The 27,857-nt window shown below is 37.3% G+C and overlaps 2 protein-coding genes across 2 annotated transcripts in view; both read right to left on the bottom strand.

Moving 5' to 3' along the window:
- Positions 1-27,857, bottom strand: part of LOC109414878 (DAZ-associated protein 2) — a 353,216-nt gene that overhangs the window by 307,526 nt on the left and 17,833 nt on the right. The gene's annotated exons all lie outside the window — the stretch shown is intronic.
- On the bottom strand, positions 3,407-10,980 carry LOC134288416 (uncharacterized). Its single transcript, XM_062853252.1, has one exon. The coding sequence runs from the start codon at positions 10,954-10,956 to the stop codon at positions 5,830-5,832; it is 5,127 nt and encodes a 1,708-aa protein (XP_062709236.1). The 5' UTR covers positions 10,957-10,980; the 3' UTR covers positions 3,407-5,829.

Raw genomic sequence — 27,857 nt, forward strand, 5'->3', positions numbered from 1 at the left:
GTAACGTAGCAAAAAATGGGTTTTCATCGTTAATGAACGCCAACGCAAAAGATGGAGAAAAATAACCAAGTAGCTTGAAACGATCTCACCATTGCACAGTGGCCGGAAGCCGGACAAAAACTCAAAAATCGACTTCAATATTTTATTTTTCTAATATTTTTCTTCCATTAAAGATACTTCAACTAAGAAAACCCCAAATTTTCAAGTCATTTGGTCGAAAATTGAGTCTTGTAGATTTGTTCAAAGTTGAAGTTTTATGTGCTACAATATTAGTATTTATTGTCTTTATTTTATGAGCTTCCTTTCCTTCATGAGTTCGTTGTAAAAGTTAGGAAGACTTGAATAATGTGACAATATTTTTTGTGTTTTTGAGTATGAATAACCATTACATTTCAGGGACTGTTTGGAATTCAATCACAAAATTATTATGTTTTTACAATATGCAAACATATTGACTTTTATGAAATTTTGGAGAAAAACTTCGTATTAAAGAGATCCAGTACTTGTTTAGGAAACATCAGAAAACAACGCCGTATCCCGGATCTGTCGTGCAATTTTGTCTAGTTTTTGGCTATGTAGGTCACTGTTTGCGCATTTTTGCGCTAAGCGCGAAAAAAATATTTTTTTTTCTATCAGGTCACAATGGAGCCGCATGGTTGTGGAGGAAGTGATATTGTTTGAAGTTTCAATTTTATCTTAACATAGTTCAAATTGACTTCAGAATACTAACAATTTAGTGTAATTTTCATTCTTGTAAGAGACTTTCACCATGTCAGATGGTCATAAGGGGGGGGGGGGATGGTTTGGGGTCTGATAATGTGATGGCCACAGCTTTAACATTTTTTTAATTATTTTTTTTTAATATTATTATATTTTTAGATAGAAAAATACAAGAAGGTGGGTGCTCCAGTTAAAAACAGTAAGCTGGAGAGGAAAGGAGTGATGATTAAGTATGAATAAGACTTTATTTTCTTAGACACTACCCACATGTTGCTTCGCCAGATACAACTAACTCTTTTAATCTTCAAAATAAAAGGAAGACAAAAACAACCGTGAAAAACAAGAAAAAATAACTACAAACCGTTGCTCATTGATTTTCTTAAACTGGTCGTTTCTTCGATTCATCTTAATCGTTAGAATTGCTCAACAACCTTGGAAGCAATCTCTTCACGAACTTCTATCGAAGTTTCAATATATAGTGACACAAATTCGTCGACAACTACGTGTTTCTTTTCTACACGCACATCGCGCATCGCTACAGTTCAAAGCAACAATCATCTATAAAATATAAAAGGAATTCACTAAACGGCGTTAAACGCTACGTTAAATATTTTTTCTGCGTAAACGTCGCGATCAAAAAGGCAATCTTTGAATATTTTAATCGCAATTTTATGAAACAAACATTTTACGCTCTTTCGTGAAACCCCTTATATTGTTTTTTTTAAACTTGAAGATTTATTGTATGTTATTCATGCAGTTTCGTTAAACACATTTCCACTGAACGACACACAGAGTGATAAAGATTTTGAAAATATTTGCTGGAACTGTACTGTTCATAAATATGATAACCGATCTCTGATGATGGTTTATCAAAAACTCCCTTCAATATTGCGAATATGAATTGCCAATTCTTTATATATAGGGTTGTTTCGGTTGCTTCGATAAGTGATAGCAGGGATAGGTGTACCTTACAACCCAAACTCGGAAGAGCATATATGTAGTTGTTGAAATGAGATTGATAAAAAGCTGTTCAAATTTGTCGCAGTTCACTATATTAGACTATCTGACCCCATAACGATTGAATTAACACACCTCCGTGCACCCACCGTAAAATGTCACGTGGTCTATGAGCTTGGGCAGTCCCTGAGAATATACCACGTCTTGTCAGCCAACATTGGTGTGTATCTGAATTGATCCATTGAAAAAACGTTGGTAAACGATTTGTTCTAATGAATTTTGTAGTTTTGAAGATTTTGGACCACCAAATACACAATTGTAGTTTATTTCAATACCAATACATGATTTAAGAACCCCCAAATTAAAAGGTTAATCAAAACCTACGTTCAGAAAGCACATCGTGATAGTTTACTATCGATTATTTTTACATGCTTTCCATAATCAGCAGACATCAAAATTTTGAACCACCCTAATATAGTAAAATCAAAATATATGATAAGTTCCATATCCGAAATAGATTTAGTGAACTAAAACCATCATAACCTGTGAATTTTAGCAATTTCGGTTAACATTTGAGGTTTTGTCCGACTTTTGTATGGAGGCCCGCCACTGTGCATTGCCAGGAAACTGCAATACCTCAGCGTTATCTGAAAAGCTTCCTTCCTGCTGCTCATTCATGGTGGATTTTTCCTGATTTGATGCCGCTACCAATCTTTTCACAACACACGGGGCCTGCTTGAATCACTCACGAACTATGTATTAAAAAAAACGGCAGCTAACGCAAAATCAACTTCCGTTTGTGATCCTGACACCGATGCTTACAATATCGGCACTCACTATTTATCGAAATATTTTTCTTAAATCACTAAGAATCGCGCTCGTGGCTCTAACTAACATCACAACAAGTGTACCCCGACGGCTTCCATTTCCTTCTACCGTAGCGTCTCACGATTACATTAACGATTCTATCTCACAATCGAAAATTTTGAGTTCTTCAAGAATATTCTTAGCAGCAACTTCGAGCACAAAAACACAACATGCTTCAGCGACATAAATTTTAACAAACATCCACCTGAATTTCCTCCTTAACCCGGAATAGTTCCGCCGGAATCCAGTCACTGTGTCCATACAAGAACCTGCCGAATGGCGCAGGACCACCAGTTGCTCCTCGATTTTGCCAACCAAAGTGCGAAAATACGAAGCCACGAAAAAATTTCAAATTTTTCTTTTTTTCATATAAGGCCGTTACAAATATTTATTTCACTTTTTGTCCCATAACTCTTTTGCTGGTCGAGGGGGGGGGGATAAAAATAATAAAGCATTTAATCTGAAAAATATTAAAAACTCATCGTATTTGTTAAAGATTTTTTGGCAAGACCCGATAAATAAATTGATATTTATTTTTTTTTATCTGCCCCCTCAAAATGCCAAATCCAGCCAAAAATTTTTGAGAGAGGTGGGAGACAAAAAGTCAAAATTTAATTTGTATCAGCCTAACTTTGCAAATGCTTCTTCCGGATGGCATAGCGCCACTATTCCCGATTCGGTCGGGAAATTAACAACAAACAACGCGGAGACGAAAAACGCGTGACAGAAAAATTTAAAGCAGCCGTTCGCGCGCACAACTCGCTGCGATCTCCACATTCTTTTATTGATTTTTTGTGTACATAATCTAATATTTTTTCCGTTGATCTGGGATTTCTTTCAATTGAGTCAGCCAAAAAAGAAATTTATCATGAATACATGTTTATTGACATACATTATAAAATGGTGAAAAAAGTACGTTACATCTTATTATCCTGATCCTAACTATATAACCACTAGTCTGGGACACGGTTATATGGGACACAATAAAAAATGGGAAAACTCTCGTTCCTGAATACTTTTTTAGTTCCATTTTCCCCCATATCAACTATGCAAAATTTTAGCTCGATCAAAAACAATATATTTTAGCTCCAGCCATTTTTGAAATTTTTATACGATTTAGTGTGGGGAAAATTTACTTATTCGAAGAAAAAGACCGCAAAGCGATGTGACGTTTGTGGATAAAGTTTTTGAGCCTTATCCGATCGATAAATTTATGAGTTTTTATTATTTTTTTGTTATTCCTTACATGTTAAACAGCGTTGCCATGCCATTCGGTTTTTAGTCAATAACTTTTTCCACATGTCTTTGATCGGTTTGCGGTCTTCGGTGGGTTGGTTACTTGTAGAAGTTTCAACAGATATCATTTATCGAATTATTCGTAGGGGCTTAGGGGGAACTTGTGACGATTTTTCTTTGATAAAGTGATATTCCTCATAGTAAATCGAATGAAAACTTAAAACGGCTGGCGCTAAAATATAGTTTCTCCGTTTGAGCTGAAATTTTATAAAGTTGGTATGGGGCCTGGAATTCATAAAATGTACTTCACTCCTGTCTTCTTACTGTCCCATGCTAATTACCACATATAATTGTAAACACAATTAGAACTGAATTACTTGAAATCGCGTGATAAAAGTTTCTATTTTTTTATCTAAGGCAATAATGTAAAAAGACGGAAGTTGGTTTGAGAAAATGTCAATATTCCAATTATACACACTGAGGATACTGTACGTATGGTTTTCATAGTTTACATCTTATGAATCAGTTATTTTTATTTTTTTCATCATTTCATAGTTCTCGTATGCTTTTCATACACTGAGCAGCGAAATTCATAAGACTTGTCGTATGAAAAACATCATAAGAAGTTTCGTATGAAAATCATAAGATGTATTATGAAATGCCATTGCCAAAAAACAACAAAACCTTTTGTTGGCTTCTAACCACTGCAGCTTTCGAAGTGTCGATGGTCGCATGAGTAAAGCACGCGCTCTCTAATCTTAGCGTTCCTGGTTCGATTCCAGGTTGCGATTTTTTTTAGTTTATGCGGAATATTTCATAAAAATATGTATGATAGTCATAAGACATAATTTCAATTTTTATACGTTATCGGTATGATTTTCATACATGAGAGCTATGAAATACATACAGTAACAGTATGACAATAATAGTTGGCGCTTTGAATCCAAAATCATAGTTTGTAACTATGATTTTCGCAAGAAATTCTTATGGCAAAAAATCATAGTTGGTTCGTATGATTTTCGGAGTTGCGGTATCCTCAGTGTACGAGAACTATGAAATGATGAAAAAATAAAAATAACTGATTCATAAGATGTAAACTATGAAAACCATACGTACAGTATCCTCAGTGTATATATCCACCGTATTCTTTCATTGCTTTCCTTACTCCCTTCTTCTCGAGTAGTATCCATATCATCGAAAAAAGCCAATTGAAGTTAATAATGATAAAGTCATGCGGTGATTAAACGTAGTAGAAATGGAATTTAAGTTTGCTCGATGACACAGCGCAACTTTTTTTTTGTCTCAAGAGCAAACTTATGTGTCTCTGACAGATTTTGGGCCGCTGAACCAGTATCCGATTTGCTCTGGCACGTCACAGTTTTGAGCTATACCTCAATTTATAGGGCAAAATATGCGATTTTGAGCGTTTTTTGAGTGCAAGCCATTAAGCATGGAAATATTTTTTAAGCAATCAAAAGGTAGATTGGTCAATTAACATCTAAATTAACGACTCATGCAAAATATTTCGTTTTACCAAATCAAATTTGAGTCGTAATCAGTGAAGAGAATTGTCAGACAAAAGAGGCACAAAACAAGCAACAAAGAAGGTGCGACGATTACTCATTATCCCTACTGGTAACAGATAATGACATGATCTCGAAATTTTTTGTTGCAGACAAAACGGAAGCTGAATTTGTTGCGTACTTTTCAACTCGTGAATAATCAATTATTGCTAACCCAAAGTCGAAACTGTTTGATGATAGAGCTTCACCAGAGCTGCAGTGTTTACCGACTCGAAGTTACCGTTCGAAAATCGCAATGCAAGGCTTGAAAATCTCTAAACTCGTGGTGTACGATGTTAATCCTATTATTTTCAAGTTGGGACAAACTTATGTCGCATGGGTTTGTTTGTCGCAACAAATACAGGTTGCGACATTGTCATTATTGTTGCGCGATGGTTGAATTTTGATTCACTGGTCGTAATCAAGTCCAGTTGCACCAGTATTTCCAGACAATCTACTTGACCATTCAGGAGCTTTGTCACACCAATTAGAGTGGAGTTTTTCCTTTCTCGTCTTGCATATTGACATCAGCCACCTCGTCATGAAAAAGCATCTTTACAATTTGCTTGTTATCTGTTTCGGCTGCCAAATGGATGAGAGTTGTTCCTTGTTTATTGGCAATTCTGTAGTCAGCGTTATATCTATCAATTAACATTTCAACCATCCCCCACTTTTTATTTATGGCAGCAAGATGAAGAGGAGTATTTCCATCGTTGTCTTGCGCATTGACATAAGCCGCGTAGTCATCTATAAGCATCTTTACAATTTCCTTGTTACCTTCTTCGTCCTCAAAACAGATGACTTTTCGTCCGCTTACGTTGGAAATTTTGGTGTTTGCAGTACATTTCTTAGTAAACATTTGAACCGTTTCCCATTTAAAGTGCGTGGCAGCAAAATGAAGCGGGGTATTGTCTTGCACAGCCACAAATTCATCTGACAGCATCTTCAGCATATCTTCAAAGACATCAGGATAAATCCACTGGAATCTAGCGACAGCATAATGAAGAGGTGTTTTTCCTTCTTTGTCCTGCGCTTTGACATCGAACAACAGGTCGTCTATCAGAACTTTTAATATTTCCTTATTACCGTTTTGAACCGCCAAATGGATGAGAGTTTTTCCATATTTATTTGCAGTTTTGAAATCTGCTGAATATTTGTCAATCAACATATTGACAATATCCCACATACGAAATTCGGCAGCAAGAAGTAGAGGGGTATTTCCATCGTTATCTTGCGTATTGACTTCAGCCTCACAATCTTCCATAAGCATTCCTACAATTTTCTTATTTCCGATTTGGGCCGCCACATGGATGACACTTTTTCCATACTTATTAGCAGTTTTGCAGTCTGCTGAATATTCAACAATCAGCATATTGACAATATCCCACATGCGAAATTCGGCAGCAAGCAACAGAGGAGTATTTCCATCGTTATCTTGCGTATTTACATTAGCCTCATGGTCATTCATAAGCATTTTTACAATTTCCTTCTTACCACCTTGGGCTGCCAAATGAATAAGACTTTTTCCATATTTATTGGCAGTTTTGTAGTCTACTGAATATCTGCCAATCAAAATATTGACCACAACCCACGCATTTGATTCGGCAGCAAGAAGGAGAGGAGTATTTCCATCGTTGTCTTGCACATTGATATCAACCGAATAGTCATCTATAAGTATCTTTAACATTTCCTTACTACCGCATTGGACCACCGAATGAATAAGACTTTTTCCATATTTATTGGCAGTTTTGTAGTCTGCCGAATATTTGCCAATCAACATATTGACCATTCCCCACTTACGAAATTTAGCAGCAAGAAGGAGAGGAGTATTTCCATCGTTGTCTTGGACATTAATATCAACCAAACAGTTATCTATAAGAGTCTTTAAAATTTTCTTATTTCCGATTTGGGCCACCAAATGGATGACACTTTTTCCATACTTATTGGCAGTTTTGCAATCTGCTGAATATTGATCAATCAACATATTGACAATATCCCACATTCGAAATTCGACAGAAAGAAGTAGAGGAGTATTTCCATCGTTATCTTGCTCATTGACACCAGCCTCATAGCCATCTACAAGCATCTTTACAATTTCCATATTACCTCCTTTAACCGCCAAATGGATAAGAGTTTGTCCGTTTTTATTGGATATTTTGTAGTCTGAATATTTGAAATCGTTGCCAATCAGCATCTTGACCATTTCCCACTTGCCATATTTGGCAGCAAAAAGGAGAAGAGTATTCCCATCGTTGTCTTGTGCATTGATATCAACGGAATAGTTATCGATAAAAGTCTTTACAATTTCCTTACTACGGGATTCAACCATCAAATGAATGAGACTTCTTCCAAATTTGTTGGCAATTTTGTAGTCTACTGAATATTTGTCTATCATCATATTGACCATTTCCCACTTACGCAAATGGGCAGCAAGAAGGATAGGAGTATTTCCATCGTTATCTTGCTTATTGACATCAGTCACATAGTCATCTATAAGCATCTTTACAATGTCTATATTACCTCTTTGAGCAGCCAAATGGATAAGAGTTTGCCCATCTTCGTTGGCAAGGTTGTAGTCAATATTATATTCATCAATTAACATCTTGACCATTTCCCACGTACTATGCATTACAGCATAGTGAAGCGAAGTATTACCCCTTTGATCTTTCACATTGATGTCACATGAAAACTTTTCAATCATCATCTTTACAATACTTAAGTCGCTTGTTGAGGCCGCAATGTGCAGAACAGTTCGTCCTTTATCACCACGAATATTTAGGTTTGCTTCATATTTAATTGTTAACATTTCGATCATTTCCCAATCACCCTTTTGGGCAGCATAATGTAGAGGAGTATCTCCCCCAAAGCCTTGAGCATTAATGTTGGCACCATGTTGCGCAAGCATTTCAACAAATGGTTTATTTCGATCAGATACAGCAATATGAATAGCTAAAGCTCCCCATGAATCTGGAGTATTTATGTTGATTTTAGTTTCATATGTATTCATTGTGTTATTGTTTGCTGCATGAGGAGTACAATAGCCAAAACGATGTTCACAAAGAATTAATTTTAGTATATTTTCTCTCTTTGACTCAACAGCCGCATGCAGGAGTGTTCTACTTTTGAATGACCAGAATAATACTCTAGCTTGATGGTGGCCCAGGAGCTCTTTCAAAATAGATTCGTAGCCACCCGAACAGGCTAAGTACATTATTTCAGGGTTATTGTGACAAATTCTGTTGATTGTGTTCATTTGCAACGAACTCTTCTCCCAATTTTCCTCAACCATCGAAAAGAAAAAGGTTCGAACTACTTCATATTTTTTCAAAACTTCGAACAGAATCGTTTCACATTCTGACACACGTTCATACAAAAATTTGGAATGGAAATATTCAGCAAACGACAAGTGAGTGAACTCTAACTGATTCTTGTTCGAAATATTGATTAATAACGACTTTTCTCCATTGTCCAGGATTTGTAGCATGTTTTCCAGAATTGTTACAGAATCGTCATAGCTTAATGAATTTCGTAATTGAGGAATGTTAATTTGATTAATAGCAATGAACTCGTGCGCACGATAGAATTTTTCCAAATTGTTTTTGAAAAATTTCAAAATTTTCGAATCAACTGTTGCATAACCTTCTTCATTATTTATTTTCTTCACGAATATATTAAACGATTTGTTAACGACGTTTTCGTATAAATGCAACACACTGAATCTGGTTTTTGAATCTAATATTTCGGTAACATTTGCGTTCGACGATTTCCAGTATTCCTCAAATTTTTTGTTGTAGACTTCAGCTAGCATTCGAATCATCAAAGGGATGCCAGTAAAGCGGAAATGAGCAGAATGAATGTTGTCATGTAAAGCCTTAAGCACGTGTTTTGCAAATCTTTGAAATCGATCAAAATCCATCTCATTGATTCCCGAGCTGATATCCCAGTAGTTTTTCAAGAACAGAAGTTGCTCTTCCTCAACTAACGGAACAAGATTCAATGCCTTAGCATGCAAGTCTTTCTCGAGTATTTCTTTAAAATGATTTCTACTACTAATGAAAACCCGAATATTATTTTTGTAGAACGCTTCTTTGACAAGCTTGATAGCTGAACCTTGGTACGAATTATCAATCTCATCGAAACCATCAAGTAGAATGTAACATTGTTGTGGACAACTTTCCAAACTCCTTTGAATTATCCGTTGGATCGACTTTGAAATGGTGGATTTGATAAGTGTAAGAATATCGTTTTCTGCTTCGTATTTTTTGAACAATCTACTTAACCAAATTAGATACACGTGTTTGTTGAAGTCAGTTTGTAATGAATGTGCGAGTTTTTTCATGAAAGTTGTTTTTCCCACGCCTGGTTCACCTACCAGTACATAATAATCATTCCGACCAGACGATTGCTCCAGAATTGAAACAAATCCACCTTCTGTAAGTATCTGACCATTTTGCAAAATAAGCTTACGTTCAACATAGCTACTGAAATCTGCTTCTGTAAAATTTTGTAAAGTTCTGCGTACTTCTGCTTTAGCCATATGAACACACTTGTTTCCTTCGTTACTGTTCAAAAAAGGTTTCTGATTTCCATCCATGTTTGTAACCATGTACCAAATATCAAATTCCTTTTCAAATATGCCATGGAATTTGGTTCTATCACTAAACAAGCCACGGTCTTTCTCATGAATCCAGTCCCCTACAGCCGATGCTATAATACTGTCTCTCAACCGGAAAAGTTTGTCAGGTTGATCGGTACATATGACAAGGCAATCAAAAAAACTTCTTAAATCGGACTCTTTGATAAACCGTGGAAAACTTGTTTCTCCGGATTTATTTTGCAACATGCGTTTGTCAATCTTTTTATGAAATTCCACGTCTGATAGGCGTTTACTAGTAAAATATGTTTGAAGTTCGTTCCATAGCCATTGTTGATTGATATCATCGTCATTTTCTGTAAATGTTTCTGAAAAACGGACGGTGCCGTCTATTTCCAATATGGATCGTAGAGGAGTGGTGTATTTACGCAAGATACCTTTTACTGTTCCTGTCTTCTGAAGCTCAATAATAGCATCCTTTATGGCAACAGGTAATTCGGTTATTTTGTTCAGTAAGTCCGGTATTTTCTCTGCTTTTGGTTCAAATTTCTCACTACTTCTGATAAACACTTTCTTCTCCAATGAGTCATTTAGAGCACAGTTTTGTATGTCAACGAGCTCTCCTAGCTTATCTCTAGTATTTTCATTAATTGATTTATTACTGTAGATGATAAATCGTTTTTTGTAATTTTTAAACTCACTTCGTTGTGAAACATTCAGGAACGACTGAATGTACATTGGTAGGGAAAATTGAGTGTTCTCATCAAGACTCAGAGGAAAAAACTCTTGAAATTCAATTTTGCCATTCAATGTCTGACTATGCTTGGCTTGAAAGAACCATACTTCTTTCCGATCGTCCAATATCAGAACAGCGTCATCAAACTTTCCGGCCACATTCATCTCCGTTGCGAGGCGGAAAGTACGCTCCTCTAAGGATGCAGCAACGAACAGCGTGAGAGCAAGATCTTTCTCATAATCGATGCCATGACTGCTGCGACTTCCACTCCATGTGAACGTCATAGGAAGGGAAGAATCTTTTCTTGAATCCATATCGATGGGGCTGTGAATAGAAAAAAATCATTTTGGTTAGTTTAAAATGAATTCAACTTAGAAGAAAAAAAATATTCCCAATTTAATGTGAAACAGTATACAGAAAAATATGGAATTATATTGGTCAAAATACAAATATGCCGAAAACTTCACAGGGCACCCCCTAGAATTGTGCCTTTAGTGAGTGGAATAGCCTGTGAACGATTCAGCTCAATCGGTTAAAAACTGAGCAGGCGCTAATGAGCTGAAGTTTGAATGGGTTTTCAGTCCAAATATATGGTAAAATATATCGTTCAGTATGTCGGTTTTTTGTGCTCAATTTGGCTCAAAATGAAGAAAATAGCAGTTGATGCCCTTAGGAACAAATTTGTAGAAGATCGTACATCGTAGGTCTTGAAATTTGTCTATGGTAATAGTCTGATTGAAAAAAAAAACTAATAGGTATACAATGAGTCAGATAAACATAATCAATCTTTAATTCGATGAAAAGACAGAGCACCTTTAGTCGTCCTTAATATAAAAGTTTTAAGATTACTTTCGTGGTATACCATGTTATTTAATGATATGTTTGTTTCTCCAGTCTATAATAATAAGTAGAGACCGTGCAAAATCGCCGCAAAATCCCTTAAGTTTCGCCGACTACTATTGTGAATTTCGCGGAAATTTCACGGTCCTATATTTTTGACCGTTTTTTTGAAGAAAACTCCAAATTTACGTGTGATATGAATTATTTACTTGATTTTAAAAGGCGTTATCATAAACTCACTGAAAAAAGTAACAAATTTGATTCATAATGCAATTTTTAAACTTAAGAAATCGGATTTTGTAACTCGCACCTAACCAAGACATTGTGTGTGCAGGTGATATGGGAACCTTATTTGTACGATGGTGCAAACTGTATCACGCATACGGTACTAGTTAGCATAAACTTTAAGCTTCGGGAAATAAATGTCATTCTATAACCAACTGTTGCCATATACTATAGGAACTACAGAAACCAATGCTCAAACATCTTGTTTGACGCAATCGAATTTTCGTTAGGTCAAACATATCTTCTTCTTCTTCATCTTTATGGCTCTACGTCCCCAATGAGACTTGGCATGTCTCGCTTCAACTTAGTATTCTTTGAGCACTTCCACAGTTATTGATTGAAGGGCATTCTTTGCCTGCCATTGCATGACTTTGTCTATTGTGAGGCAAGTACAATGATACACTGTGCCCAGAAAACTTTCCCGACAGGAACGGGAATCGAACCCGTCGTGTCCGGATTGGTGATCCATAGCCCTAACCATTAGGCTAACTGGAGACCCCTAGTGTCAAACATATGTTGTTTCTTGAGTTCTTTTCTTGTCAAATATTAGGCCGTGTGTACTTGCATCCCGGGCAGAAAAGAATTACAAAACAATTGCAAGCTTGACCATTCAAAATGGATTACTGAATGGTAAAATTTGTTATTAGTTTGTTTGAAATAAGTGACAAAAGGTCAAAAATAATAACTGACATTGTTCGATAAAATAACTAAAGAACCGTCGACGGGGGTGACAATGGGTCTGGGGGGTGAGATTGGGTCAAAACGGAAAAACTTAAAATTTGAAATAACTCATCAACTATCGCTAATTTATGTTGAAAACTTTATATTATTTCAAAGAAGAGATGCTTTTACACGTCATGATGCAGAATAAGATGTTTAGCAATAATCGTTTTTTGTTAAATTTGTGGCTAAACTTATATGATGAAACTGCTAGTAAATCACTCTGAACAAGTTTCTCCTTCGTAATGTTTAACACATGTACCTAACCATAAATTTTCTTATAAGTGATTAGCTGTAGGTATTACCAGGTTGATGCAATGGAAATCCAGCTTTTTGCAATTTTTGTTTACAAATTCAATATTTTCGACCCTATGTCTAAATATTAAGAATGGGGGTGAGATTGGGTCATGCAAGTTATCGAGTGCACATAACCTTAATTAAAATTCAACTTGTTATCCAGTCCCCATATGACGTTAGAGTGGTGCCATGTTTACCGTATCTTCATAAAAGCACGCTTTGTTTCGAAAATATGTCGAGAAGTGTCAAACGAGTGTGTTAATACGTTCAGTGCCTAAAATCATGTATAACAATACGCCCATGCGTTTGGGCAGCTCCTCTTCTTCTTCTTCTTCTTCTTCTTCCTCTTGGCGTAACGTCTTTACTGGGACAAAGCCTGCTTCTCAGCTTAGTGTTCTATGAGCACTTCCACAGTTATTAACTGAGAGCTTCCTTTGCCAATGACCATTTTGCATGTGTATATCGTGTGGCAGGCACGAAGATACTCTATGCCCAAGGAAGTCAAGGAAATTTCCTTTACGAAAAGATCCTGGACCGACCGGGAATCGAACCCGTCACCCTCAGCATGGTCATGCTGAATACCCGTGCGTTTACCGCCTCGGCTATATGGGCAGCTCCTCTTATCATCAGCTAATCTTTAGAGTATTGCAATATCGTAAGCTCACCAAATAGACTTAATAGCGTTCCTCTATTTCGAGATGGAGTGATTTGCTTTAGCAATATATGTAGAGGCCAATGATCATGTACATAAGAGTTTATAACGAAGGGTTTGTTTAAACATTTCGTAGGGGAACAGAACCCAAAATGCCAAGATGGGGTAAAATGGCCCAACTCATTAAATCATTCCTGAATGGGACTTGATCATTAGTATTGGTGAATGGTGTCAAGATACGTTTGCATCGAACATTCTTCTAGAAGCTAGGCCACGAAACCCACGAAAAATCTTTTGATTTCCCAATGAAAACTGGCAACTTCCGGTTTTTCGTGCTTGCAATTAAGGTTTTCTGGTGATTTTATTACCAGCCAAGTGTTTCCAACGAGATTGAGGCACGCATGGAGACGCATGGTTGTTGATGTCTACGCTTTTCATGTTAGGGGTCATTCAAATATTACGACCATCGTTTTGCGAGGAGGGGGGTCACACTCCATTTATTAAGTATACGAAAAAGCGGGACAGAGGGGGGAAAAGGAGCCGGAAATGCCCAAAAACTGATGGACGTAATTTTTGAATGTTTTCATGAAGTGGCATCTTACCCCACGGCAGAAGGTCGTTTTGCACCACTTCCGTTTTACGAATCAGTTTTTAAAATCGCTAAAAATCGATGAAAATACAATAATTTAGTGAATATTTTTGCTGAAGTATCGAGCAAATATTGTCTAGTTGCTGTTACCACTTTGAAAGCCTAACAAATGAGACTAATTATCATTGAAAACGATGAAAGTTTGAAAAATGGCATTTTACCCCACTTGACCCTAACGTAGCAGTGGCTCAAGACTACGCGCAGCAGTTAGCAGTGGCCCTACCAACCAGGGGCGTACAATTTCGTTTCAATGATACACTTTCATGCAACATTTGAATGAGTCACTTCAAGTGTTTCATACATTTTTCTAATGACACGGTCGTTAAAAAAAACTTTTCCAATCATCGTAGCACTCGGTAGTCTCCCACCCGGTCGCATTGCTTGTGCTTCACCCGTCAGAGCATTAGTGTCTCACTGGTGCGCGCTAGTCTCTCAATGGTTACGGGCGCCGGTTAATTGGATTTAAGTGGTCGAATTTGTTATCCTCTTTCATAAAACACAATTATCATTCTATTGGCGTGTACCACTATTTAAAAATGTGGTTTAAATAGTGTTTTTAGCATGTTGAAGTATTTCAATGACTCATAAAAGAAACGAAAATCCAAGTGTATCATCCCATGTTTCATACACACTTGTTTCTGTAGCAGCAACGAACGAGTGTGTTGCTGGGTGAGAGATGAAGCATCACACCAGTCCGTTCGCATGGGAAACGATTTGCTACAGTCGTCGTACGTCATGTTTTCCTTTCGAAATTGCACGACCCTGCTACCAACGGAAGAGAAGCTTGGCGCAGCTACACTTGAAGATGGCTGGAGGGACATCCGATCCGATCCGCCATAGGTAGTACCTCGGCTACAGCACTAGGCTTCGCGACTCCGAATCACAGAAACGACTGGTACGACGGCGAATGTGAACAGTTGAAAAACGAGAAGAATGCAGCATGGGCGAGAATGCTGCAACACCGTACGAGAGCGAACGAGGCACGTTACAAACAGGCGCGGAACAGGCAGAACTCAGTCTTCCGCCAACAGAAAGAACGAGATCGCGAAGCGATGGAAGAGCTGTACCGCGCTAAGGACACACAAAAGTTCTACGAGAAGCTGAACCGCTCGCGCAGAGGCTTTGTGCCACAAGCCGACATGTGCCGAGATAATCACGGGGTTCTGTCACATTCGCCCGAATTCCAAATGCCCGAATGACAAACGCCCGAATGTAACAAACGCCCGAAAGTCATTCACCCGAATAGACCAGAAGCCCGAAAAAACCATTCGCCCGAAAGAACATTCGCTCGAAACGAATACGAATTCCCGGATAAACTGATACGGTTGATCAAGGCGACGATGGATCGAGTGATGTGCGTAGTTCGAGTATCAGGGACACTCTCGAGCCCCTTCGAATCTCGCAGAGGGTTACGGCAAGGTGATGGCCTTTCGTGCTTGCTGTTCAACATTGCTTTAGAGGGTGTAATTAAGAGAGCGGGGATAAACACGTGTGGAACGATTTTCACGAAGTCCGTTCAGCTGCTTGGTTTCGCTGATGATATTGATATTATAGCTCGTAAATTTGAGACGATGGCGGAAACCAACATCCGAATAAAGAGTGAAGCAGGCGAATCGGGCTAGTCATTAATGTGTCGAAGACAAAGTACATGATGGCAAAGGGTTCCTGGGAGGAATTAGCGCGCCCGCCACCCCGAATTTCTATCGACGGTGATGAAATCGAGGGGGTTGAAGAATTCGTGTACTTGAGCTCACTGGTGACCGCCGAAAACGACACTAGCAGAGAAATTCAGAGGCGCATTGTGGCAGGAAATCGTGCTTACTTTGGACTCCGCAGAATTCTACGATCGAATAAAGTTCGCCGTAACACGAAGTTAACTATCTACAAAACGCTGATTAGACCGGTCGTCCTCTATGGGAACGAAACATGGACCCTACGTGCAGAGGACCAACGCACCCCTGGAGTTTTCGAACGGAAGGTGTTGCGTACCATCTACGGCGGAGTGCAGATGGAAGGCGGGACTTGGAGAAGGCGAATGAACCAGGAGCTACATCAGCTGCTGAGAGAACCAACCATCGTACATACCGCAAAAATCGGGAGGCTGCGGTGGGCGGGTCACGTCATCAGGATGTCGGATTGCAACCCGACTAAAATGGTTCTCGATAGTCATCCGACCGGTACAAGAAGACGTGGAGCGCAGCGAGGTGGGTCGAGCAAGTGGAGGACGATCTGCGGACCCTACGCAGAGTGCGGAACTGGAGACAAACAGCCATGGACCGAGTGGGATGGAGATGGCTACTATGTACAGTAGTATGGTACACGCTTCTATGGAAAAAATAAATCCTCGCTCCAGTCGACTTTTTAGATCCCATTTAGGTAACATATGAACTGTACAAAATTTCAGCGCAATCGGTGAAACTATAATTTAGCGCAAGCGGTTCAAAGTTTTCATAGGATTTACTATGGGAAAAGTTACACTTTCAGATAAAAAATCGCAGAGGTCGTCCCTTGTATCCTTAATTCAAATCGATCAATGATTCTTGTAGAAAAATCAATTATGAAACTTTCCTTCGAAGACCGCAAAACAATTGGATGCTTGTGGAAAAAGTTATTGATTTATTACCGATTAGTGATCCAACGAACGGCTTTTTGTTTTGTTTTATCAGCAGCACTGTTGCTGTCGTTGTTGCATGGGGTGGCGGGAGGCATCACCACCCCCAGAAACAGCAGCAGCCAAGGCAGCAGCTACAGTGCTGCTAATAAAACAAAACAAAAAGCCGTTCATTGGATCACTAATCGGTAATAAATCAATAACTTTTTCCACAAGCATCGAATTGTTTTGCGGTCTTCGAAGGAAAGTTTCATAATTGATTTTTCTACAAGAATCATTGATCGATTTGAATTAAGGAGACAAGGGACGACCTCTGGGATTTTTTATCTGAAAGTGTAACTTTTCCCATAGTAAATCCTATGAAAACTTTGAACCGCTTGCGCTAAATTATACTTTCACCGATTGCGCTGAAATTTTGCACAGTTCATATGGGACCTAAATGGGATCTAAAAAGTCGACTGGAGCGAGGATTTGATATTTGTCCCATACTAATGTACAGCAGAGGCCACCCCGGCCAAAGCCTGATCGGTAAGGTAAGTAAGAAAGTTGGGACATTTGGAAATTTTTCTCTCTTTTTACTGACTCAGACCATTTGATCCATAAAGGCAATTTGGAAAGTGGAGTGGAGTCCCATCAGTTTTTGTCATCATATTTTAGTCCGAATAAATCGGTACTGGCTGAAGAACCGACTTCTACCGACTTCTACATCAAAAATGTGTGACTATCAGGGTCGATTTCTTTACCCTGGCTTAGGCGTTAAACCAGGTTTAACTATATGGGTAAGCCTGGCTTACGGGTTAAGCCGAGGTGAAGAAATCGGCCCTCAGAGGCAAAGAATTTGTTCAAGTCAAAAGCGGTCATTTCTTCGGTGGTTCACAAGCTACCTATTTTATCATGGTTTGCAGTGCTAAATATAGCTTAATAGTTCTGCGAAAACAAGTAACTTGCGATAAGCAAACGGTACGATTCGCATTTTCTTATAATGATCGTCAGCAAGGGCGGTACCGACGTAAATTCAATTTGTTTTTCTCAGGATCAATAAGAATAATAATCATAACTAATTAACTGCCCCAGAATCCAGTCTGCATTGTTCAACAACAGCATATAAGAAAATTACCAATTTACTTTGACAGATGAAAACAAAGTTACAAAAATATGCGAGCGGTCAATTACCACTAATCCACAAACAGTTATTATGCTTCTCAAGAAAAATCAGAATATGGCGATTATCTGCCTCTGGCTTCTGATATAAGCGCGACAGTCTGTAATCATACCAGCTTCACCAGGTTGAAAAGTATTTTATTCCATTATATGGGGTTTGACAGCAAGAACACTCGCATTCCACTGAGACACTCTTGCCGTTCATCACAAATACATTCAAAACATCTGTCACTTCGCGAAACTCACGTGCTTTTGTTTTTGGCGGGAACACTTTTTCTTTTGTTTTGACGTGCGAGTGTCATAGCGGCTGTATGCCTTGCGAGCCTACGACCACCGCAGGACTCTAATAAAAGATTAGCGTGACAATATATCTTATCAATGCAATGCAATAAAAATGTAAACTCAATTGCACTCATTGCATCACATTTATAGTTAACAATTAAACTGACAATTTCTTTCATCGATTTTACACATGCTGATCTAATGTGAACGTGCATAATTAAACGTGCATTATTAAAACACGAAATGAGATTTACAAACTCACTGTAGATCGTCAATTCAAGTTCCTCACTTATCAAACAAGCTGCAAAACTTTAGCGTCCGGTAGCAGTTATTGAATGTTGTTTTCTTGCCCTTTCAGATCAATGCTATGTAGCATAACTGTTCATCCGGTTTATATTCACAAATCTCAACTTTTTAAGGTATCACTTACGTTGCTCGTTAACTGTTACGTAATAAATCTGCTGCACCTTCTTCCACCAATCAACCAAAAATAATTCCGCATCTAACTAACCACACGTTTCAATCGAATTGCTTCAGCTTTTGGGACGATAAGTTACTGACTGAAGCAGACGTGGGCAATTCAATAAACGTTGGTTATCATTGCACATTGGTTGAGCTTCATACAAAGAGGCGGTCAAAACGGTCGAAAACTAATTTGATTTTTTTTATACTTTGCATCATCTTTTATCAAGGCAAATGCGTTGTACTTTTGTGATCATTGATTTAAAGCGTACCAGCTTTTAAATTTCATCATTCATGTGGAATATAGGGTGACAATGGGTATTATCGGCAGGTTTGTTCTCTTCGTCATGGGGGGTTTTTGTCAGCCAAATTGCCTGAAACTTGGCCATATAATTCAGCTTAGTTGGGAAGGATTTGAGACCAACTCTGAGTTCAATAGGTTTCAAAAATACCCCAAAGACGAAGTGAACAAAACGGCCGAGAATAGGTAATTTCCCCTATTTCTTATGTTGTCAAGTATATGAAAAATTATTGTTTGACAGTTTGAACGCACGTGCGGAATATAATAAATAAAAAGAATTAAAAAAAAACGAGTCGCCGCAATTTTGATCAGTACACTTCAAATACCAAGCCTAGATCTCGCTAAAAGGGTTGAAATGTTTTGCTAATATTAACTGTTTTATTTTTCGGTAAAGTTGTAAAAAAACTTTTGTTCAATATATTTTTACGTTATTTAGCTGTAATAGAAAATATCATCCCACTTTTTCAACACATGTTGATTAAACTTGATTGAATTCAACCGATAGTTATGTCACAGACTGTGGTTATGTATTTAGTCTAACTCCTAACGTCTTACGTAATTTGTTAATACCCCTTTCTGAAACAATGAAAAAAAAAAACATTTAATGTTTTAATGAACTTTTTTCAGCCATTGTGCATTGATAAGAAAAAAGAGGGCACCGATATGGGAAGGCGAATGCGCGCCTAGTCAGTTCGCCTCCGTCGATACTTTGTGCTTTTGCCCGTACCGAACGAGATATCGGTATTCTGCGACGCGACATACGCCGCTGTTTACCAAGCCACCAGCGTTTATCGCACCGATGGTTAGCGCACGAAAAAAAAAGCTGTTCACTTTCCTTCACCAAGGACAACATAATATAACGGTGATTAAATTTATTTGATCAAATTAGGATGACGGTATGTCACACATACTGGAAATCCTTAATAAATTCTTGGGAAAATTTCTAAAAAAGATCATGAGGATACTTCTGGTGGAATTTCTGGGGTAATTCATCAGGGCATTTCCTATTGGAAATCCTTGTGAAATTTCTGAAGGAATCTTTGAGGAATTTTTGAAAGAATTTCTTGGAAATCTCACCAGAATTTCTGAGAAATTTTTATGAGGAGCTTCTTCGATAATTTACATCGAAAGAAATCCCGGGGAAAATTGCTGGAGCAATCTGTGGTAAATTCTTGAGGATATTTCCGAAAAACTTTCTAGAGAAATTACTGGGAAATTTCCTGGTGGAATTTCTGAATACTTCCCGAAAGAATTACTAGGGAAATCAGAAAAACATCCTTTATAAATTGCTAATGGAGGAATAAGAAAATTACCTGAAAAAAATCTGGAAAAAAATCTATAAGAACTACTGAGAATATTCCTGAAGAAGTTTCTAGGGGAATTTCTAGAAAAACTCGGGGGTATTTCTGAAAGAGTATTTGAGGAAATTCCTGTATAAATTTCTGGGGACATTTCCTAATGAAATGTTGAGGTAATAGCTACAGGATTTTTTGAGGAATACTTGAAGGGTATGGGTTGCCGTTCGCCGATGTCCAAGTATCCAAGTATCCAAGGTTTGCTCGGTGTTCGATCGCTGGATTAATTGTGTAATTTCCTATTTTCTTCACACTTTAAATCGTTTCAACTGCTGTGAATTCAAAATTGACTCTGTGACCCGACGGATTATTGTGGAATTGACGTGAAATTCGTAAAATTCAGCCGGAATGATGAATTCAAATTCGAAGAAACATTGCAAGAGTTGCGCAATTCGCATATTCACGGAATTTTGTGGTGTTGTATGTGGTGGTCCGTGTGGCAACTCATTTCATATTTCCTGCATTGGCATGAGCAAAGAGCAACAACGTTCGGCTTCAGAAGGCCTAGTATGGCTTTGCGAAAAGCGCCTACCTGGTTTCAACGATTGGCGGCAAAATGCTAAGCAAAACACGACTACGTCTCTCGATACGATCGCAGTTCAATTGAATTTGACCGAATTAAAATGTCAAGTTTCGTTACTAATGGAAACTCTACAGCGAATCACCCCGCATGTTTCATCTCCTGCTATTCTACACTCAACGCCGATTGTATCTGATGTGCTGCCGAAAAAAACAAACGACAGAAGCAAAAATGAGTCGGAACGTGGACACGTCGCGCAGTGTACGATGAAGGAAAAAAGTAGTGATGATGATCGTTCGTTCTCATTACTACTCACAAACATCGATTGCGACACTTCGGAGGATGACGTTCGGATATTGGTACATCGATGCCTTGGAGTCCCTTTTGAAGAGAACATTAAAGTTGTAAAACTTGTTTCGAATCGCATGGACTGTAGCTTATTACACGGCGTGCATATGGTGAAGGTTTATCACAAAAAATTAGGCATCGCCAAATCCGCCGTTTTTCGAAAATATGGACTTCTAGCTTTCATTTAACGTGTTCCCCAAAAAAATCCACCGAGGGATCCCGAACAACTTTTTGAGAATACTGTTTTTCCCCATACAAAATGCACGGGTCCAAATTAATCCCTATTTCTACTTAACAAACATACCCAATTTTTGTATGAAAAAATTCCCCCGATGGAATATTTCGATGTTGGGCTTGAATGAAAGCTGGTAGCGTCAACTTTCACGTAGCGTAAAAATTAGCGATGCCCATTTTTTTTGTAATAAATTTGTTCTATCAGACACACCGTGATTAGATTATATATCGTTCAAAATTATGTTGAAGACACATTCTACCGTGACGTTACAACGTTTTGACGCATTCGTAGTCAGATTTTCCTCTATAACTCATGAAAACGAGCGTAAACCGCGAAATATTTTTTCATATTCGGATTCCTTGTAAAATTTCTGATATATTTGACCTATTGAACATTTAGTTTTCATTAGAAAAATGTGTTCAAAATGCGTATTTGTAGCGTGACGTTACAACGCGCTAGAATCCGACCCTCTCTAACGCGCTACCAACATCTTAAAAAATCTGCTCGGATTTTTATGATATTCTGATTTTTTTTCCACCATTGATATTTATTGGTTTGTTCTTCAATTCAATGGAATAAAACATTCAAATTTCGGATTTGTTTTTTAATAATCGACTTTTACATTTCGTGACGTTACAACGCCCGTTCAGTTTCAAACAGGGTTCTGCTCGCGTTGTAACGTCACGAAAATGCGCATCATGTTAGAATCAGAATAATCAGCCAAATTTACCCGAATTTGTGAATATATCATTGCATTATCTTCACTGCTTCAAGGGGAACTTTATTCTATTGAAAATCCGTTTTGTGATAAATGGCTCGGAGGGCCAAGTTATTGCTATCAATAGTATGAATACTCCTTCATGAAGGTTAATGACACCGGCACCCATCTTCGGTTTAGTATCACCCATATTCTTCTAGTTTTGTTCCAAAGACTAGCGCGCTGAGATCCGTTATTTTGCACCGCCAGATATTTAAATTTTTCAGCATATAACTCATCACGCCGTCGAGATAAGGCACATTCTACCGTGACGTTACAACGTTTCATCCGTCGTCAGATTTTGTACTTTAATTCATAAAAACGACTGTAAACCTCAAAATATTTTATCATATTCAGATTCCTTGTAAAATTTCCGATATGTTTGACCTGTTAAACATTTAGTTTTCATTAGAAAAACTTGTTTAAAATTCGTATTTGTAGCGTGACGTTACAACGCGCTAGAATTCGACCCCCTCTACCGCGCAACCAACATCTTGAAAAATTTGCTCGGATTTTATTTTCAACTGAAAATTTCTCGCACCATTGAAATTTATTGGTTTGTTCTTCAATGCAGTGAAATAAAACATTTACATTTCGGATTCGTTTTTTGGATAATCGACTTTTACATTTCGTGACGTTACAACGCCCGTTCAGTTTCAAACAGGGTTCTGCTCGCGTTGTAACTCACGAAAATGCACATCATTATTTAATCAGAATAATCAGACAAAATTTCCCGAATTTGTGAATATATTATTGCATTATTTTTACTGCTCCAAGAGCAACTTTATACTATTAAAAATCCGTTTTGTGATAAAAGGCTCGGAGGGCCAAGTTATTGCTATCAGCAGTATGAAAACTCCTTCATGAAAGTTAATGTTACCAATCTTCGGCCTAGTACCACCCATATTCATCTAATATTGTTCCAAAGACTAAACCGTTGATATTCAATACTTCGCACCGCCAGATATTAAGATTTTGTAGCATAAAACTAATGACGCCGTCGAATTAAACATTTTTTCAATAATTTATGCAATGTCATTGATTCAATTAAAAACGCTTTAAGATGTGCGAGCAGTTATTGAACCAAAGACATACCTGAGGATCTGCATACCACTTAGGGGCATCAATTTATGTGATTCCAGAGACAACCCAAGTAACAATTCAAAATCATTAATAAACATGCCAGTTGATTTAATGTTCCACAAAGGCGCCGACAGTTGAACAAGAGTATGTGTTGAACAAAATGGCTAATAAATGTTTCATGCAGTGGAAACTGCACGTTTGTTAAATATATTTCTGCTCATTGAATAACTAATCGTACAGAAGTTTAAAGACAGTTACTTAGGTATTCACATCATCTATCTAATAGTGCTCTTATAATGATAGAATACAAGCTGCTTCCGACGTATTAGATGCCGTTATTACACATATGATCTACAATGGAACAAGTAGTTTATCTCAAGTTTAACAACTATTGCTTGATCATTTTATTCAACTACAATAATATAGCTTAACAACAAGATATAATTAGGTTTCTTTAGAACATATGTTACGCTTTTATTCAATTAAAGTTGATTAGCAGTGGAACTGTGTTGCTTAATTATCGTTGTTCGCCATGCTCCCATTTGTAAACACGATTGCTGATTGGGAATCTAACAAGAGCGTCTGCGGCTACCAGCTTCAACACCAAATAAATATCTAGCAGCAGCTCCAAATATTACGCTTTCAAAATTATTCTGACTCACCTTTTGCACTACACGCTCCAACGACAGCAAAACCGCCAACAGAAACACCGAAAAAGACAGATGAAGTGGTTCCTGGGCGGCTGGTATTTACGACTAGAATACCCACTTTGGTGCTACCGGTCAAACCGGGATCAGCTTCCAAATGATCCAATTTCACGGCTGCTTGGAGATATGCACCAGCGTCACTCCTTTCTTTCCTTCCGATACACAACAGGAGCGGAAAAATAAGCTAAGTTCACTTGTTTAGGCGTACAAGAAAAAAAAAGTTCAAAGGATTACCAAACTTACAACACAACACCGTGAATGACTGACGGACTGACGATATTTGTCAGTCCGTCAGTCATTCACGGTGTTGTGCATACATGCCTTATGATTAAACGTTGCGGTTACAATTATTCAAACATTGATCAGCTTCAATGTTTATGTGGACAATTTGGTGAATAAAATACTTAAGCAATGTTTAAACAACATATGTACGGCAATGCACTAGACTCAGGAACTGAATATTTATATACTGGCTTCGAATCTGCCAATTCATGTAATTCAGATTGAGGCAGACCGAATGCAGACGACTGTCAATCAGAAGGTCCGGAGTTCAAGTCTTTCCACCGATGTGATTTGTTCCATTAAAATGAAATTAAAAAGGTGATGTTGTAGGTATAAGATCAGAATGAAGTATTTCAAATTAAATACAAATGCAGAACGATCATTGAATAAACATCCATTTCATCGTGCTTATAGAACTGTTGATGTTGAATAGATTCTCATTTTTGGGCGAACAAGAGTTGAAGAATAGTTTTATTTCAAAATTATTCAAATATAATACGACTAGCAGCTTAATAACGCTGGTTTAAGAAACATTTCTTCAAGCAAAAATTGTTTCTTGGGAAATAGACCTAATTATGACAAAAAAAAAATCCATCCTATATATGTCAGAGTCATAATTACTTAGAGAGTTAGTGTCTTCGGCAAAATTGTTTGATAAGTCAAAAACTTACAGCTGATTTACTTTTGGATGTGAGATTCAGACACACTGGGCGACGCTTATTAAAAGTTTACAATAATTTAGAATTTCTCAAAAAGTTTTCAACACATTTTGATTAGTTGAGAAACTATTTTTTGGCAAAATCTTTGGGCCCTTTATAAGAAGTTACAACATGTTGAATATTTTTTGAATAAATATAAAGTGCATTATTTTCCAAAATTTCAACTACCACTAGTCAGTTAGAAACTGAACATTCTGGACAAGATAAACAACTTTTCCAAAGACATCAACATTCTAAAAGTCTAAAGTCTAAGAAATTAGAGTCCCGAGATACATATGAGTTTCAATTTCGTAGGTGCTACGTCTGTTTGTCGGCGATTCTTGTTATATCAAAAATAGATGTAACACTGACGTAATATCCATCCCATGTATTTCAAGATCCTAAAATTTAGACAGTTGGTGTCCTCGACAAAATTGTTTGGCTGGTCAAGAACTTTCAATTGATGGGCCGTATGATTTCAAATCCTCCCATTAGGAGACGCTAGAGGGCACACACATTTTTAGTTTTACTTATCTCAGAATCGTGATTAATTGGAAAGATGGTTGCTTCATTAAAGTTGTTTGGTAGATCACTAGACTTTCAGTTTAATAGCCGTATGGTATTAATTTCTGCCACACAGTGGTGGTAGTTGCAAATTTTCAAAAGCATGCCAATTTTATTAATTACCCAAAACACATTCAACAAGCCGTAACTTTTTATAAATTATATCAAAAATTCTCGAATTGACTGATAGTTTCTCATCTTGTTATCTGTAATATCTACAGTTTTGGACTTGATTGGTTAGCTCTACACAAAGATGGAGCGCTTTAAGCAGAATCATATTTTTGACTGTGTTCTATTAATTCTTATATTTAAGGAATAAGTGAATCAAATCAAATTAAATTTTGAAAGTTAAGAATTATATATTGATCTTTGATTACAATTTGATTTGAATACAATATGTCCAAAGTGAAAAAAGTCCCAGCTTGTAGAATACTTTTCAAGAAATTCTAATCCCTTGCCTGCTTTTGCAAAATGGAAACTAATTTCTTCTAGTGGCAAAATCTCGCATCTATTGGTGAATCAACTGCAAGTCCATTACTTACCAACAACTTTGCCGAAGAAATCGTATTTCTATGTAAAAGGGATCCTGAGATGTATGAAATTTAAAATTTATAAGTTCTCTCTCAAACTTTCCATCAACTGTAAGCCTTTGACCAACTTGATAACTGTGTAATTTCGTCAGTATTTCGTCTGTTGGCCACTCATATCACAGAATTTTCGGTTTGAGTGGTACTAGATTACGATTAAAAAAATTTACAATATCGCAGTACAATTACATCGTAGATTTTGGCCAAACAATATCTCCCCGTCCTTCAAAAGTCTACGTAGTTTATTAACCGGCAATGGTACGCAATTTATAAACGGTATCTCGAAAAAGAGCTCATACACAACGAGAACGAAACTGTTTTGAATATAGAACTACGTTTGACCAATTCAGAAGCCGTCCAAGCCAGAAAGATTTGGTCTTTTCCACAGAACTTTTTTTTCGTGACGTTACAACGCAAACTTCAGCCAGGTGAAACTCAGGCTTCCGTGAACCGATTTTCTTTTTTTTAATCTCATTTGAAAGATCTTTTCGAGTACAAAGAGCATACAAAATTTCATATTTGTAACGTTTTCCGTATTTGAATAAAATTTAAAAATGTTGATTTTTCGTGACGTTACAACGCAATAAAAACCCATACTATGATCAGCCATATTTCAGAGTTGTAAAGTCTTCCGATTAAAAATCATTTTATGCTAAAAATTCTACATACATTTATCTACAAATGATGGAAGACTTTTGAAAAATCAGTGTGTTGGTGTTTAAAATACGATAGTTTGGATGAAAAGTGTGCCTAAAAGACTTAAAATCACGATTTTAATGTTAATCTTAATCGTCATTTAATTTATATTTATTGTAACACTAATATTATGTCGAATACATTTTTGGATGACAAAAGAATTGTAGAATGTGATAAAAATGTCAAATATGCCAAAACTCAAATTTGAAAAAATTTGTATTGATGATACGGGGCCCGTAGAATGTGTCTGAAATCTAAATACAAGAACATGGCCATTAGCGTGGGACACAAAAAAACATTTTACTCCTGTACACTTTTTGAGTTCCATTTTGGTCCCATATCATCTGTGCAAAATTTCAGATCGATAGGAGAAACTATATTTTAGCGCCAGCCATTTTAAGTTTTCATACGATTTAGTATGGAGAAAATCACTTTTTCAAAGAAAAATCGCCACAGGTTGCCCCTCAACCTCTAAAAATAAATCGATGTATGATTTCTGTTGGAAATTTTACGAGGAACCAAACCTCCGAAGACCGCAAAGCGATCTGAGGCATGTGAAAAAAGTTATTGACTGAAAACCGAATGGCATGCAAACGCTGTTTAACATGTAAGGAATAACAATAAATAATAAAATCTCGTTATTTTGTCGATCGGATGAGGCCTAATAACTTTTTTCAGGAACGTCGCATCGATTTTATGTCTTCAGAGGTCTGATTCCTAGCGAAGTTTTCTACAGAAATCATTCGTTGACTTATTTTTAGGGATCTAGGGGTGACTCCTAGCGATTTTTCTTTGCAGGAGTAAAGTTTCCCCATAGTAAATCGTATGAAAAACTAAGAATGGCGGGCGCTAAAATATAGTTTTTCCGATCGATCTGAAATTTTGCATAGTTGATATGGGACCAAAGTGGAACTCAAAAAGTATACAGGAACTTGAGTTTTTCCATTTTTTGTATTTTCCCATATAAACCGTGTACCAGGCTAATGGCCATGCTTTCATCAACTTGGCCGTCTGGTATAAGATTTAGAGAATTTCGTTGTCGCACTACCGAAACATGGAAACCATTGAAGTGATAATGTTTTAATATGTATTA

Source organism: Aedes albopictus, chromosome 2 (assembly GCF_035046485.1).
Source record: "Aedes albopictus strain Foshan chromosome 2, AalbF5, whole genome shotgun sequence".
NCBI classification, from domain to species: Eukaryota; Metazoa; Arthropoda; class Insecta; order Diptera; family Culicidae; genus Aedes; species Aedes albopictus.